Raw genomic sequence first — 16,679 nt, 5'->3', positions numbered from 1 at the left:
TTTAAACTTCAGGGAGGAAGCAGTGATGTTTTCAGTAGACTATGTTTCCATCTCCACCCACTCCAAACAAGTTAAGTATTGTATGACATGAAGTCTAGGAAAAGCCTGGCACTCTATAAAAAATACTGGGAAAATTCTGTCCAGCATGGAATATCAGCAGCTTATTGTACAGCATAAAGTACTAACTCAGCATTGACCTTCTTCCAAAAAGGGCAAAATGAGAAGAAAAGAGCAGTGGATGATTGGAAAGCGGGCTCAGATATCAGCCCTTTACCTGTTGAAAGGGACGTGCTATAGCAATTTTGCTGGCTTGGCCTGGGGACATGTGAAATGGTGGAGGATGATTTAGATGTCTCAGTATCAACTTTGATATCTCTGCTTCAGGGAATCACAGTTCAAATTCCAGGAGAGTTGGATCAGTCTTTCCTCTCTGGCAGCCAGGTAAAGCGAGGGTCATGCGATCTACTCAGCACTTTGGGATATGACTTTAAAACCAAAGAACAAGGTGCACATTTTGAGAAACCTGTACTCCTCGTTTATGTGGCTGCTTCTTTAACAGAGTAAGGGACATGTACTTACTGGACACAGTTTTGGTCAGTCCAGCGTCACGTTTTTTTCTGGAAACCTCACCCCACTTTTTATGTGGTTGTGGAAATTCCCCCACCCCCTGCCACTACAACGGCTCTTCTATTGGCTCTAGTGGATTGGACCAGGGCAGGCCCCTCCCAAGAGCCAGTGACCAAGTGTGGTGGGGACATCGAGGCAGACCTATTTCTGAGAGACACAGAAATTTGTTGGGCAACTTTATTGCCCAACTTTAGCTCAAAAACTCTGTGATGACTTTACTGAACTTTCCTTAGACCACAGACCCACCTAAAATGTTTCCAACCAATCTGCTCTCCCTCTCTTCTTCCCTTGGGCTCAGGCTTGCCTTGCAATCTGATGGCTTTGCCTATCCTCCCCTATTTCGGTTCACACATTAATTCCCCCTAATAAAACTCCTATTCATTTAACACCTTCTCATCTTCTGTTCCTTGGAGGACCTCGTCTTACGCATCTGGTTTGAATCCTAGCTCTCCCCCACAGTAGTTGTGTTACCTTTGATAATCACTATATTGTGCTGTCCTCAATTTCCTCTTCTGTAAAATGAAAGGGTGGGGTAAGAGCACCTACCTCAGAGTGGTGTTGTAACTGGATGTAATAACCCTCAGTCATTTACCCGGCATGGGGTAAAAGTTGTGTGCAGGAGGGTCTACTGTTTAGAAAAAACTTGAACCTAATTGTTAGCACCATCAGTCTGTTCTGGCTTGTGTGCTGTAAGAGCCCTCTCTGCGTCTACATTTGTTCAAGCATTGATGTTCTGTAGGGTAAATTCTGCATGTTTGTCTCTCCACTAAAACATCAGTTCCTTGAGAGCAGGTAGAATATTTCCTTCACTTCTATATCCTCCTCAGACCCAAGCAAAGTGCTTGAGCAAAGTGGCAAACCAGGAAATGCTCATTAAATGGACGCAAATTTCCTGCAGGAATGATGGAATGGAGTCAGGTCAACAGCAAATGTTGCATGGCTGCTTACTTTTCCTCCTGTGGTATTCTCTACAAGGACAAATAGCATGGAACCCCCTTGCATCTCATACAAGTGACAGGTTGTATATGGTAAATATCAACTAAGAAATGCAGGAGAGAGTGCAGTGCTTGATTAACACACTGTGGTCTGTCTATCTCGGGTTTGTATTCTGCTCGACCACTTGTTAGCCCAAGACGTTGGTGAGACACTTAGCCATACTCAGCCTGAGATTTCCTATCTATACAATAGTGATAATTGTGGTACTCACTCTGCAAGCTTCATGTGAAGATTAAATGAGGTGATTCCCTATAACTCTTGCCACAGGGCAAGTACCTAATCAATATCAGCTATTATGATCTTTTAAATTTACTTTTTAATTGTTACTATTGTCAAAGCAGTTTCCATGCTAGAGTGCTGCCCTTTCTCCTGCTGAATGTGGGGAAACAGTAGCTACCTCCTTAGTTTCCAGAGCTCCCTTGAGTGCTGGGAGAGTGGACTTACAGCTCTGTTTTCTAGTGACCGGGGGATTCCTAGGAATCCTCAGGAGTCAAAGGACTTTATTCCAAGATTATCTTGACTTAGCAACTTTCTTACTCTTTAAAGACTACCACCTGACTCTATTTCAAATATTTCTGCCTGTGATTTAAAAAATCTCTATCAAAATGGTTTAAAAGCCTGGGGAACAAAGAAAAAAAAATGCCAAGGGTAGTTTCCCTTGCTGACAAGAGGTGTTTATGTTGCCTTTAATAGTCATGAAGGATGTTGTAAAATACTTCAGGATCAGGGCTCCCCAGACTGTTGATTTCATGGGCAGCTTGTTTAGTTAGCTGTTTGTTTGTGTTACATTTTTAAATTTAAAAAATGTTTAAGCTTAGTATCTTTCGCAGAGGGAGTTGATTTTGGAATTGTCGAAAGGTTCAAATGTGGTATTCTAAAAAGTGAAACACCAGATTCTAGCGATTTTGCTGATATATGTTAAAGATTCAGCACATTTGTACCTAAAAACTGGATTTGGTCATTCCTTTTCTCTTAAGCCTCCGAAATGTCGTTGTTTCATCTGACATACAATTTAGGCTAGAGTTACTTAAACTGGTGTACGCAGTAACTCCTATTACAGTGTCCTTGGGAGATGTGAGGCCTAGGGTTTTTACTTTTTGGTGTCATTTCAAAGCAATAGTGATGAGTTCACAGGGTTAGGAGGAAAGGGTGTTGCCCTCTTTCACTCATTCCTTGTGTGTGTGACAAATCTGGGCAGAACATTCGAATGCTGTGTTCTGAATTTTCCTCCTCACTGAATTGAGAGAAATTCTGGAAGTTTGGAAGCCTCTCTTGAACTTTTAGGATGAACAAAATAACACTGTGACAAGTTAAATTGATTTGCATCTGTTTGAGGTTGACAGCAGCCTTCAGCATATAACAGTAAACATGTAGAGTGCCAGCCAGTGCTATTCCAAGGCAGAGAATACCTCAAGAACATTTTATGCATGCATACAGTTTAAAAAAAATCAGAATTGTGGCATTGTGCCAAAAGCACCTCTACCTTCATTATTATTTATAGAGAGACAAATCAGAGCATTCAGTAGTGACCTAGGTAAAACAATACTGACAAAGTAACAGTAATTATACTATGCATTTATTGATTCATTCATATTTTTTATTCCTTCTAGTCTTCCAATGCCTCACGAGCTAGTCAAGCATGGCACATACTTGCACCATGACATAAACATTGCATACCCCCAACTCTACAATTGTCAGCTGATTGAGAACCTTACTCAACCCTCAACTTGCCATGGTCTTGCCCCTAATCCTTTGGAACTTTTGTCTTGCTATAATTGTGAACTAAAGCTGTGAAAATAGTACATCATATTTTCACAGATGGCAGGGCAAGTTGGTCTTCAATTACTTAACCTCTTGGTGCTGGCAAGACAGAAAACCCCAAGTGAATGTTTATACATTGTACAGAGAATTTTGTAGAAACTTTTGCCATGGATCGCAGCTTGGAAGCTTGGACCGTTTGGCTGGTTTCGGTTTGATGTAAAATTTCTTGGTCTTTCGCTAGTAACTTTGGAGTTATTTTATGAGATAAGAGTTGCCATCACACTCAGCTTTTCATAGATCTTGCTCTTAACATTTTATCTTCATATGGACATTTTGACCATGTCAGTTAGAGAAGCCCAGGAGGACAAGGTAATCCATTGCCATCTTTTTTCCAGAGTGATCACAACAGATGCCTACTCAAATAAATGAATGTTCCTTTATCTGACCTGATGGGCATGAAGGCATATGACAGACTGAATAGAGGAAGTTAGAGACTAATGGTTCAGACATGGGAAAGTGGTGTTTAATGGGTTTTGTCAATAACCCCAGTCCCTAATAGAAGAAGGGGCAGGGGATGATAGAAGGAAGATTGGCTGGATGCATTGACCTTCGGTTGTAATGGGTCAATAATTAGACCTAGAAGTTTCTCAAGTTGCAGATTGGTTCTATGGGAAAGTTACTGCGATCTATAGATAGGGATCTACAGAATCCTTCTGTGTATATTAGATGGAAAATGGTCGAAGTCCCTGGATCCTTGAAAGATACCATAAAAAGAAAACCAACTTCTTTCCACCCCCCCAATAATGCCCCTTTATTTCCTGAATAATTTTTAATTTAGGATGAGAAACAGGCTTTTGAGAAGACAAAGGAATCCTGCAGTTTTTACTGAATGATGATTAGTTTTTACATAGGAATTTACCTTCACTGAAAGAAAAGCCAGGAAACTGTTCTCACCTACAGTTTTGGAAAGTATTTCCCCCCGAGCTCCCTAACGGGTTCAACAATGCTAGAACACAAAGGTGCACACAGACACACACACGTGCGGGCACAGACACACACACATACACGAAGAGGAGAATAGTCCCCTTCCCCTCAAAACTGTTTGCTATAGTTTATTACAGATTCTAAATTGCTGCCAAGGACATTTAGAATTAAAATCAGTTTGATGCACCTTTAGCATTATTATTTCTAACCATCATACTAACACTTTTTAAAAAGTTAGCTTCTTGACCCTGGTTCTTAAAACTATAACCATACTAACTAATAAAATAAAGATGGGAATTTCCAAAATGTTTTCTAGCTCCTGTTACTTATCTAACAATAGGCAATGAGAGTTATAATTGAGTTCCTGGTATGGTAAGAACTTGTTTAGGGGCTCTCTGGAAAAATCAGACATGGACTCATAAACCTCTTGTCCCTTGTCTCTCATCATTTCCCTGCTGTTCTCAATCTCCATTTCTCTCTTCTGGAATTTAAACATAAGTTTATATTTTTAAATCATCTCTTTTGGTCACTGGATGAAAATGGGATGGCACTAAAGGCATTAAGGAGTCCCATTAAAGAAGGACCCTCAAATATGTGGGCATCAGGGAAAAGTTCTGATTCTAGTTAGGCCTTTAGAGATGATGGAAAAGCTGATTTTCACCTCGCAGGTCTGGAAGTTTAGTGGACCTGGAGAATTTTTGCTAACCTCAGCTACTCCCTCTTTAAAAATTGACCTGTCTTGCTTAGGCCAAAGGAATCAGTAACTGGGCTTTAAGTACTGAGGTGAGCATACAAACTGGGTATTTCAAATCTCATAAAAAGGGATTTGGATTCTGCTTCATCTAAAACTATTAATCTTTTCATTGCTCCTGAAGGCTTCCCCTTTAACTAGAGACTATCAATGTTGCCCTTGGATTAAAAGTCAACTCTGTGTTATCTAGTGAATATTGCAAAAAAGCCCTACTCTTTTCCTATGGGCAAGTAAAAAGAATAGACCTCATCTTCCCCAGTGGATGTTAATGGACTTGAGACATTGCAGAATTTACTACCTAAGAAAACAATGTTTCTCTTTAGTGGGAGGGAGGTCTTCAAGGGATGGAGGTGAGAGAAGGGGAATTGCTCTTTGGGAGCTCATTTATTTGCTTCCTTTTCCACCCTTACATTCAAACAGTGCACACATTAGAAGCTGTGTGAGGTTTTGTTTGTTTTCAAGAGATGTTTGAAGAAAGATAAAATGCTTGTGAAAGGCACTGGATTGGCAGCCCTAGAAACGAAAGTGCCCCGGAAGCTGTGTGAGCCTGGAAATATCCTGCATTTCTATTTATTTTGGCAATTTTACTTAAAACTACCAAGAACTGGAGTTCATTCTACAATTAAATTTTCCCAAGGCACCATGAAATGAAAACACGTATTACATTTAATTTTAACTAGTTGAGAAAAATGATGGTTTTCCGAAAGTTCATTATATGACCCGGAAACAGAAGCAATGGCTCTCACTTGGGACAGCCAAGCTACCCATTTAAGTTGGAATTATTCATAGAACCAGGGGTTCTCTGGGTTGGAATGTTTCTTAGGTCATTGAGTTCTCTTATTCTCCTACCACATGCTTGAAACTCTACTACCACATCATGGAAAAGGGTTGGCAAGCTTGGGCTTGAAGGTTTTGATGACACAAGACTGGCTTCTACTTCAGGAGACCAACTTCTTTTTCACATAGCTCCAATTTTCAGAGGTAAGTAAAATAATGTTAACTAAAACTTTAATAATGCTTACTATGGGCTAGATGCCTTTTTAAGCACTATAATATGTTTTTGAATATACACCTCCCACTCCTTGCACAGACACACACATGCACACTCTACACTCACACACATACACACACACACAATCTCAATAAACCCTCACAACTATATAAGGTAAATTCAGTTGTTACCCCTATTTAACAGATAAGGAAACTGAGGCACACATAAGTTACATGATTTGCCCAAAGCTACAACGCAAGTAAGAGCCAAGATTTGAACCCAGGTAATCTGAATCTACATTTTGTACTCTTAATGACTATATTTTATTATTTTTTTTTGAGACACAGTCTTACTCTGTCACCCAAGCTGGCATGCAGTGGCAGGATCTTGGCTCACTGCAACCTCTGCCTCCCAGGTTCAAGCAATTCTCATGCCTAAGCCTCCTGAGTAGCTAGGATTACAGGCGCGTGCCACCACACCCAGTTAATTTTTTTGTATTTTTAGTAGAGATGGAGTTTTGCTATGTTGCCCAGGCTAGTCTTGAACTCCTGAGCTCAGGCAATCTGCCTGCCTTGGCCTCCCAAAGTGCTAGGATTACAGACATGAGCCACTGTACCAAGCCTTAAAGACTATATTTTAGCATCTCCAATGCTTATAACTCTTGTTCATGCCTAGTACAGAGGTTTGCACATTGTAGTTGCTCAATAAAAAAATCTTTTTCACCAATTTTATTTCAGGATGATTATTCCATATACATTCCAATTAGTTGTACACACAATTATCAATTTGCCCTAGGAAACAGTTGAAGTTGAAACACTGGAATTTTAAATGATTATTAATATTCTGCCTACTTCAAAGAAACATTAAGAGGAGTAACAGGTATATAACATTCACTATGCAATTCTTAGCCAGTTGCCACCTGTAGCAGTAGGTCCTTAAACAATTTCAATTTGGCCAGAGAAGGAAATTTCAAACATGCAAGACTTGTATAAACATAGCTCCTATGCCTTTCCTTTTTTACTCTGTACTTGCCTCACTGTCTTGTGCAGGAGAATAAGGAATCATTTCATCTCAGCAGTGCCACTTGTTTTCATGGTGTGTCTTTCTACCACTATTCATCAGCCTATGTCACTCATTTGTCCCATCCATCCACCCATCCGTCCATCCATCCATCCAGCCAGCCAGCCAACATTATATGCCATGTATCACTAGACGCTTGGGTATTGACACTAGAAAGAAGGTAATGGAAAGATAATAATAGATTCTTTCTGTTTTCTTTGTTCATATTATTCAGTAATCACATGTAGGCATTCAAGATAATTGCTTTAGAGTTGATAAAACTCACTCCGAAAAGAACTGTCTTGTAGCACGTAGTTTGCTAGTTAAGCATTCTTTAACTAGAAAGTCTTTTCATTCTTCCTTCCCTCCTTTCCTTCCTTCCTTCCTTCCTTCCTTCCTTCCTTCCTTCCTTCCTTCCTTCCTTCCTTCCTTCCTTCCTTCCCTCCCTCCCTCCTTCCTTCCTTCTCCTCTCTCTCTTTGCCTTTGCTTTAGTTCTTCTTGAACAAAGTTTATGATTTGGTATAATTATAGTTTGTTCAAACCTTTCCACAGGACATGAATTCTTAGTTATTCAATGGAACTGTGGTCCCTTGAAGAGCCATCTGTGTTTATATGCTACTCTAAGGTCATGGTTGTAGTAGGAATTGGCCTCTGCCTGCAGCTGGTCCCAAAGCATGGATGTCTTAGCTGGAGAACTTAACATCTCCTAAATAAGGTGACTGGCCACTTGGGCTAAGGCACCAGCCTGGCTTCTCTCTGCTCTGATAAGCCAGGATCTACTTTGCAACCACAGCAGCAGTGGTTTGGCTCCCATGAGGGGCTTCGGCATGCTTTCAGTTCAACCTTTTCCTCCTGGATTAAGCCTTGAGCATGTCCATCATATTTAAGTAATCCTGGATTTTAGTGAACCACTAGAAAGGGTGATCCTGGAATAAAAAGCATGGCAGGGGCATGGAGGACCAGGCAGCAAGGAGGTTCCTTTATACCATGACATCTTCAAAATAGACTACCTGGATGAAATGCTTCACTTCTGGGTTAGTCATATTCTTACCCCAAAGTGTCATCATTTGTTTGCTTGAGAACTTCTGTCTTATACCCTTTCTCAGCTCTTCTAATTCGCAACTTGGAGGATGGCGAGACTTTTTGCTTTATTATCTATGAAGACCCCAATCCTACCGATTAAACCAAGGGATCTGAAGGAGAAGATCTCTAAAATCTGAATTCTGTGATTCTATTTAACTTGTCTTCACTCTCAGGGAAATCCAGCACTCTTGCTCTCATTCACTCCTTTTCTTCTGGTGGAAAAATATTAAATTAGTAATGACTTTACACAGCATTTCTGCCCTCTCTTTTCCTTCTGGAATTCTTTCTTAGTTGACCCACTTTGATTATGTGCTGTTGTCTGCTGACCAGAAGAAGAGCAGCTTAGAACCCAAGCACATCTTTACCCACTTCTGGAGCTCAGTGTCCTAGTCTTCAAGATAAGGTGATTGAACCAAATGATTTCTGAGGCCTCTTCCAGATCTAACATAGTATGTTCCCGGGGTTCTCGTGGAGCAGAGACTCAGGATTTCAGATATAAAAATAGATCTGTGGTGGGGTGGTGGAGGGGAGTGTTTTCTAGGAGCTGTAATCAAAATGCAGTGGTTATCGTCAGACATCAGAAGTCTTCTGTCACTGGCCGAATTGTGTCCAAATTCATGTGTTGAAGTCCTAACTCCCAGTACGTCAAAATATGACTGTATTTGGAGACAGAATCTTTACAGAGATAATTAAGTTAAAATGAGGTCAGTGGGGTGGGCCCAGATCCAATCTGGCTGGTGTCCTTTCACACAGAGGACATTTAGACACAGAGATATGTATGGAGGGAGGATGAAGTAAAGACATAGGGGGAGAAGAAGGAGGCCACCTACAAACCAAGGGGAGGAGCCCATGACAGAGCCTTCTCTAAGGCTCTTGCAAGTGCTGAGACTTTGATTTTCAACTTTCAACTCCCAGAACTATGAAAAAATCCATTTCTGTGGTTTAAACTACCCAGCCTATGATACTTTGTTATGGCAGCCCTAGCAAACTTATACATCTTTTATATCTGATTCCAAAGTGCAAAAAAGATGAAGAAAAGTGCAGTGACCTCTTCTCAAAAGTTACCTCACAGGGTTTTAGGCAATACCAGATGCCCTTTGGCCTAAACCCTGGACTTGACTGAGAAATACAGCCTCCAATGACGTTGCGGGAAAAGGGAATCTGGGAACTTCTATGACACAATTCAGTCTTGCTGAGCATTTGGGGCTAATATTTAACTCTGAACATATATTGACATAGGCAATTCTTCCATAACAGATTCATACAAAATTTAAAAATGCATATAGAAGCCTTAATTTTTATTTGAATTCTTTTATTTAATTGTGTTTTAGAGGCAGAGAATAGTGTGTCTTTTTTGCCTCTTTTATAATCTTTATTCTTTTTTTCATTTTTGCCACTGTCTTTCTTTAGGCTTTCTAGGGCATTACATTTTTGTTTTCCATTTTCGCCATGTTTCTTAGCGACATTCTCTAAAAGGTTACTTCTATTTCCATCACATCATCATCTAGCTTCAGCAGGCCTACTTTTCTTCATTTCCTCTATTGCATTTTCTGCTTTTCATTCTTGCTGTCTGCTCCTCTCTCATCATCCTTGCCTCTGTCTGCTTAGTCCTCCTGTCCTCCATTTTCCTTTTTTGCCTCTGCATTCAGCATTTCTACTTCCAATCTCCCTCCTCTGCTCTTTCTTCTTTCCTCTGATCTGCAGACTTGCTTCTGTCCCCTCCTTCTGTTCCCCTCCTGGATGTGTCTTTGGCCCACCTTTCCTTCTCCTCTGAGACTTCGTGTTCTTGTTGGTAGATGGGGGCTGATACTGTAAACATCACAAAAATAATTGCATTGAGAACAAGTGGTTCCCATGGTGTCCCTGAAGACAGAGCCTTTGAATCAGTTCAGAATGCCCAGGCTCCATATGATGCAGGCGATAGCACTCGTGCTGGAGAGGGGTCTAGACCTCAGTCACAAGACCCACCATTCCAGAACTTTGGGACGCATCTCTTGACACCTACCCCCTCCCCATTTAGAACCCAAGAGGCGCTGGGTCACCTGGGAAGAGAAAGAATGAATCTGCCTTTGCCCCAGCAAGCACACTTTCCTGCCACATTCACCTAAAAGTCTTTTCTGAGATCCTTGCTTCCTGCCTGGCCAGTGGCTACTGTGTTCTGTGTGTGTTGGGTCTTGCCCAGTCCCCTTCCATCCTTCAGAGGGACTCCCTGGGGTCACATCTCCAATAAGCCACCATAGTCCTCTTCCAGCCTCAGCTGAGGTTTAAGACCAGGAAGCAGCGAAGGTGTCATTGTGAACTTCTTGATCTCTCATCTTGTGCTTTTGCACGGTATTATTAGTTCTAGCTCCAAAGATTAAAACCACATGTTGGCATTTCTTTTTTCAGCAGAGTCCCCAAAAGACTGAAATGAGAGCTATTTCTTTCCTTACTCAACTTTCTTGCCTTCTCTTTTTCCTCCTTTACCTTCTCTTTAGTTCGTATTCTTTCTACTTAATGGCTAAAATTTTAATCTCTTATATTCATTTGTTCATTCATTCACTCATTCAAGAAAAATCGTTCAAGTGACTAAATGTGCATTGGATGTTTTATGTACTTCTGATGGCATAGATGGTACCTCTGAGGTTTGTTTACAGTCTACCTCTTAGGAAATGATGCCTGCAGATTTTGATCATTACAAACTTCTAGGCATTCTTATAGCCAAACAGAAATTTCTATTTTTAATGTTTCTTGTTTAATTATGTTTGCTACTAAATATGAATTTTGAATAGTTCCCATTAGCCTTTTATTTTCTTTGCAAGATTACAGAATCTCAGAACTTGAAAGGTTACAAGCTTTGTTATTAAGTACAATTATGACCGACATTAACGATGGTCCAACAATTACTTCATGCAGGCATGTGTAAAGCATCTCAAAATATATGCACAAGCTACTTAATTTTGACAACCAACTGATGTGGTAGATATTATTATTATCCCAATGTTACTGATGAAACTGAGGCTTGGATATGTTACATTATTTGGCAAAAGCTCTCAGCTGGTGTATGGGAAAGCCAGGACTTCACTTTTGTCTGATACCAAAGCCCATGTTTGTTTAGCCACTGTTTTGTTACATCTTCCAATCATCACATCGTCCATAGCAGTGGAAGGGGAAATTTGCAATGCAGAGTGACCAAAGCGATGAGGACATGAGGACGTAATCCATCCCTTTGGTGCAAATGAGCTTTTTTGACTTGTAAGCCAGGAGACTATGGGGCAGGGTTTCTGCTTGGCCCACCCACGTGCACAAGAGAGACCACTTGAGGATGGGTGGATCCCACCCAGGTGGGCTTACCTTCTGGGTCTTGGGCATGTCGGTGTGGCGCTGGGCACGGACAGAGCGGGCTGACTTGGCAGGCTTGAGGGGTGCGCAATACATCTCCAGCCTTCTCAGATCACAGCTCCGGAAGCAGCACTCATCCACGATGCCTGTCTGAGGTGCCCTCCGACTGCTGGAGCCATACCCTGTGGGCTTGTCTGTACAAATCAAACAGAGTGGCCTTATGTTAGGGTGGAATCTGTTTTCTTCAGTCTTCCACCCAGCTTCTGCCTCTCCCCACATCTAGTTAACCTACGTACTCTGCAAAGTCTCAACCTCTTCTTGAAACTTCCCCAGTGATTCCTGACCCCGCGGATCTTTCTGAATGCCAGTATGTCTCTTGGAGTCTGTAGCACATTGATTAGCACTAACTCATTCACCACGCTATTTGTGGTAATTCTCCCCAAGTTTTGCAACCTGTAGGCAAGGATCTTGTCTATGCCCAATCCTACTCTTTTCTTATATATTGGCTCAGAGGATGATAGAAATATTAAAAGAAGACCGTGCATTGTTTTCTTAATCTTGTTGGCAACTCTGCATTGTTTTTATAAGCAGGACAGCTCACATGTTTGCCTTTTTGTTTAACTGCTTTGACTACATAGTCAGGTTGAACATCAAGGAGGTTTTAAGTTTGGAAAGGGCTCCTCATTTTACTAATGTGAAAACTGAGACACACAGGTGGCAAAGACTTGCTCAAGGTCATTCATGCAGTAAATCGTGGAGTCAAGATGCAAACTCAGATCTACTTGCTGCAAAGCCCAAGTGCCTCATTGAGGAGCCCAAGAGAACTCTTATATGACTCTGGAAAAGTCACTAAGCTCTCTGGGCCTCAGTTCGCCCATTTATATAATGAAGTTAGTAATATCTCCCTTGTAAGAATTATTTGAAGATTAAATGAAATCAAGTATGAATAATGCATAGCACAGCACCTGACATATAGTGTAGGTCCTAAATAAATCATAGCCAGCTTTCTATGAGCACCGTTTCCAGGGTCCTATGTGGTTTGTGGAGAAGCATTGTCACTATTGACCATATACAGAAGTCTTGGGACTTGAAACTAATTACAATACCAATCTAGTAGGGCTCCTGCTCTTATCACCCCAAGAGACCAGAACAATGAATTCTGTTTCTTATCGAGTAACCACCAAACTGAAACAGTGAACAAAATGTCCATCTTTCATGTGATTCTGTTCTAGCTCAGGCAAGGGCAGAGGAAAAGAAACTTGCTTTTTCTTCTCTTCCCTTATCTCTGCTGGTCTTCTCCATGGATGCTCAGGCTTTATGGAAAACATTTTATAAATCACAGGCACAGAAGAATCCAATTAATTAATCTGACATGTATTCAATCTTAATTCCTGACAGAAGAAAACATTATGTTTTAAATCACAAGTCTATGTTTTTGTAATAATGACACCATTACTTGAGGATAGGGTTTTGAAAGTCAGAATCCTCATGTATTTTGCACTCCCTCATTGGGGGAGATCAGGCCCATGGTAATGGCCTGCTACCAAACCAGTTTGGCTGCCTCCCTGCTGGAAGGGCCAGCATTCATGGCATCCACTAAGAACCCAAATGCTTTCCTGATGCTTGGCACAGGACCCTGGTGGCTGCTTCCTCCCGTAAGGCAGGTTTATTGTCATTCTTAGGGCAGCTGGAGGTAGTAACTCAGTGAGGGTTCATTTGTGGTCTTTCTGGGCGGGGTCTGCTGTGCAGCTCTCGGAGCAGACCCTGTGGGGTCTCGATGGCTGTGGCATTTGGGAGGGATTGGGCCCTGGCAAGCTGCGCCTCAGCGGGTCCCCTGAGCAATGTAAACAATGTTTTTTTTTTTGTTTTGTTTTTATAATCTTTTCCTGGAACTATAAATTAGAGGAAAGACACAAATGGGCTTACATGGTCCTTTGTAATCCGCAAAGGACTTCTACATACTTTTTGCTAAGTGGCTAGCCAGTAAAGCACAGCTGATACCCTTTGGCTTCTCTCTTGGGGGTGGGGAGGAAGGAAAAGGTGACTTGGCCTATTTTGTGATCATTGTCTCTTTTGTCCATTACAGGTAATGATTGCCCTTTGTTGAAACTATAAATTTCTTAACGGGATGTAATTGGGATTCGTTTGTTGATTATGAAATAGTAACTTGGTATTTGGGGGTGGGCTGGTAGGAGGAGCTCCAGAAACTTTCAAGGTTAGCCAACTCAGAAACAACTGATTTCAAAATTCATGGTTAGCCTTTGAAGACAGACAAGGGCAGGCTTTGGGATTCCAGGACCTATTTAGTATTTCCCTTTCGAACTCCTCTAACTTTCAAGCTCCTCCGAGGTCCCACATGTGCTGGAGCTCCTTGTCTGCTATAAGAGGAAGACACTAACCTTCATCTTGGGATGGCAGAGATCATTTCTATGATTGCATATTCGCTTCTTGGTGACTATAAACAACCATGAAACTCACCACATGTCTATTTCCTCTTGTAAAATAGAAAGTCATCATCATCACAGAAAAACAAAAACAAAAACAAAAAAAACCCAGGAAATACCAGGTATCTGGTTTATCACCTTGCTTAAATGAGCTCAGAGTTTGACATGACTCAGTCAAACTCTGAGCTCATCTAACTCTGAGCTCATGCTTTTTAGTCTGTAGATCGATGGGTTTAGGTACAGAGAATTTTAGGACTTTTCTGCAGTGTTCCATAGAGAAAGTTGATCTTTTGTTCTACGTTTGTTTTTTTAAAAAATATTGTTGAAATAGTGGTATACAGACTTAGATTTTGCCATAAATATAATTACCAATTATCTCTACTGGCCACAATCCTAGAGAGATGTTTTTCTTTGTCTCCTCATAATGTCTACAATGGACTTATTGTACGTCATTTGGAATATATGAATATAACAAGTGTTTACCTATTGCTTTTTGAAGTTTAATTCATCCTTTGAAGTGCCCTGTAAGCTTGATTTCTTCTGGCTCTACATCAAAATATTTAACAAACAAAAATCTCATTTCTCACCAATTGAAAGATCACAGTTGAAGGTCAAAGTTTTGTTCCATATCTTCAAATGCTACATATTGTTTCTTTTTCCAGAACCACAATAAAGATATTTACTGCTATGGTCTACAACTAGAAGCCTGATACAATGTAATTTATTAGAAAGGTAATAAAACAATTTGCTTCAGTATTTGACATTTTCCTATTTGAGATAAATAGTTATTTTTAATGACTTCTAAATTATAACTATTGTCATTTTGACTAATTTTTAAATGAGATAGAACTAATTGTTCTATCTTTGCCTTGAGAAACTCTTCATTAGGTGCTGTATAATTGTGTTCCAGTGGGCAGAATCAGAGCTGGTAGGTGAATGAAAAACAAATATTGGCTTTATATAAGAAAAGCATTCCTAACAATTTGAATTTACAAGTGTTAGATGTGGGACAGATTTCAGTGAAAAGTAATGAACTCCCCATTGCAGGAAACAGTTCAGTAAAGGCTGTAATAAACGTCTGTCAGAGATCCTAGCAGAAGATTCCTATGTTGAACACAGTGGATGACTGCTATGGTCTTTTCTATTCCAGACATTCCATAACAAGTGAAGAGATGAAGGAGAAAACTGGCTTGGGCCCAATATTCAGTATGGTTGGAAACCACTTCAAGAAAGAGGTTCAAATATATTCTAATGTAGAAGGTGAAAAATTGTTTTCTATCTATTTGAAGTTCCCCAAGATGCTCTAAACACTTTTTAATTGTCCTTACTCGATGCTACAAAAAAAAAAAAAAAAAAAAGACAGGTGCGTATAGTCCCTTCTACACAGCAAGGTGTGGTCCAAGAGTTCTGTTGTACCGGCGTGATGAAGTGTTCATGCACTTACTCAACTGTTAGAATGAATAGGCATGTACAACGTGCCACATAATTTTTCTTGCTGACAAAGTCTTGACATTGAAAATTTATATATTTATATATTTATTTTGTCAGTTTGCTTCAAAGGTTTCATAGCATGTGGACGAAAGATTGCTTACCAGACAAGTTGGCCACCACCTAACCTAGACTTTGACTCCTCCATGAGTAGACATAATGTTTAGTTACAATGTACTGCTGTATCTTAAAAGTTGGCCAACAGACAGAATTCCAATGGTTAAACAGCTGGCTTCTATAATAACAGCACTTCCCTTTAAATAATGCATGGTCAGGGGAGTAATTCAATAATCTTCAGGGCAAACTTGCTAGTTACAAGGGTTTTGGGCAGAACTGTGGCATCATCAAAACCACACCAATTAGCTGAGTCTCACATTTTGTCATGGACGCAAGCAACTCGCTCCCCTCCATCTCTGAAGGGAAATGTGTAATGCTGAGATTTAACTGGGGTCATCACTTCTAGAACAAAGGACTCCGGTCGTTCATCACTGGTAAAAATGGTACTACCTCCTCTACTGATGCTGCCTAAGTTTGTGTTTCTTATAGATTTCTGGGAATGCAGTTGACGCAATGTATTCAGCTTTAATTTCCTTTGAAAATTCCCATCTTGCTTGTTTTATTTTAACTATTTCAACTCTATCATTGGAAAGGGAAGACATTGATTTGAAGAGTCAGTATTTAAATAATAAAAAATGCAAACATTTTCGAGTTGGGATGCAACTAGTTCTTAAAATATACATTTGTTATTCTTTGATTTCTAAGGAATAAAACTATTCTTTAGAAATTTGCTAACAGGAAGAGTTTCCAAAGTTGATCACTTTTTTTTTTTTTGAAAGGAGGAAAAAAGAGGTAAGACAATTAACTTGGATTTTAAGGGCTATTTCTAGAAAATGCTAAATTATGTGTCTGATAAAAAACACAAATGAAATTATTAGCTAATAAGAAATAAATCTGCATTTCACTTAGATTAACTAAGGATTGATTACACAACCAAATATTACAGTTCAGATCTGAAGAATCTGGAAACTTAGGTTTTTCACACCAGTTATTTATTTCAGAACTCCAGACACATTGCCAATTTAGAATAACTTGGAACGATTAGTTTTTTAGGGCGAGATTTTCTCCCTGGGCTGCCTTATTTAATATAAATTCACTTGGTTTGCATTATTTTGCA

General features: G+C 40.2%; 1 protein-coding gene across 5 annotated transcripts in view; it reads right to left on the bottom strand.

Annotated features, from left to right (window-relative positions):
- IGF1 (insulin-like growth factor 1 (somatomedin C)) overlaps window positions 1-16,679 on the bottom strand; it is an 80,899-nt gene that overhangs the window by 10,079 nt on the left and 54,141 nt on the right. For 2 of the 5 annotated variants that reach the window (XM_011968640.1, XM_011968641.1), the window contains exons 3-4: window positions 11,586-11,767; window positions 9,548-10,061 (exon numbers count right to left, since the gene is read on the bottom strand). In XM_011968640.1, coding sequence (XP_011824030.1) covers window positions 9,837-10,061; window positions 11,586-11,767 — 407 coding nt within the window. In that variant the 3' untranslated portion in view covers window positions 9,548-9,836. Of the gene's footprint in view, window positions 1-9,547; window positions 10,062-11,585; window positions 11,768-16,679 lie in introns of those variants that run through there. The other 3 variants (XM_011968643.1, XM_011968644.1, XM_011968642.1) reach the window with 2 other exon arrangements.

Source organism: Mandrillus leucophaeus, unplaced genomic scaffold (assembly GCF_000951045.1).
Source record: "Mandrillus leucophaeus isolate KB7577 unplaced genomic scaffold, Mleu.le_1.0 Scaffold852, whole genome shotgun sequence".
In the NCBI taxonomy this organism is placed as follows: domain Eukaryota; kingdom Metazoa; phylum Chordata; class Mammalia; order Primates; family Cercopithecidae; genus Mandrillus; species Mandrillus leucophaeus.
This window is presented reverse-complemented; position numbering and strand designations above follow the sequence as displayed.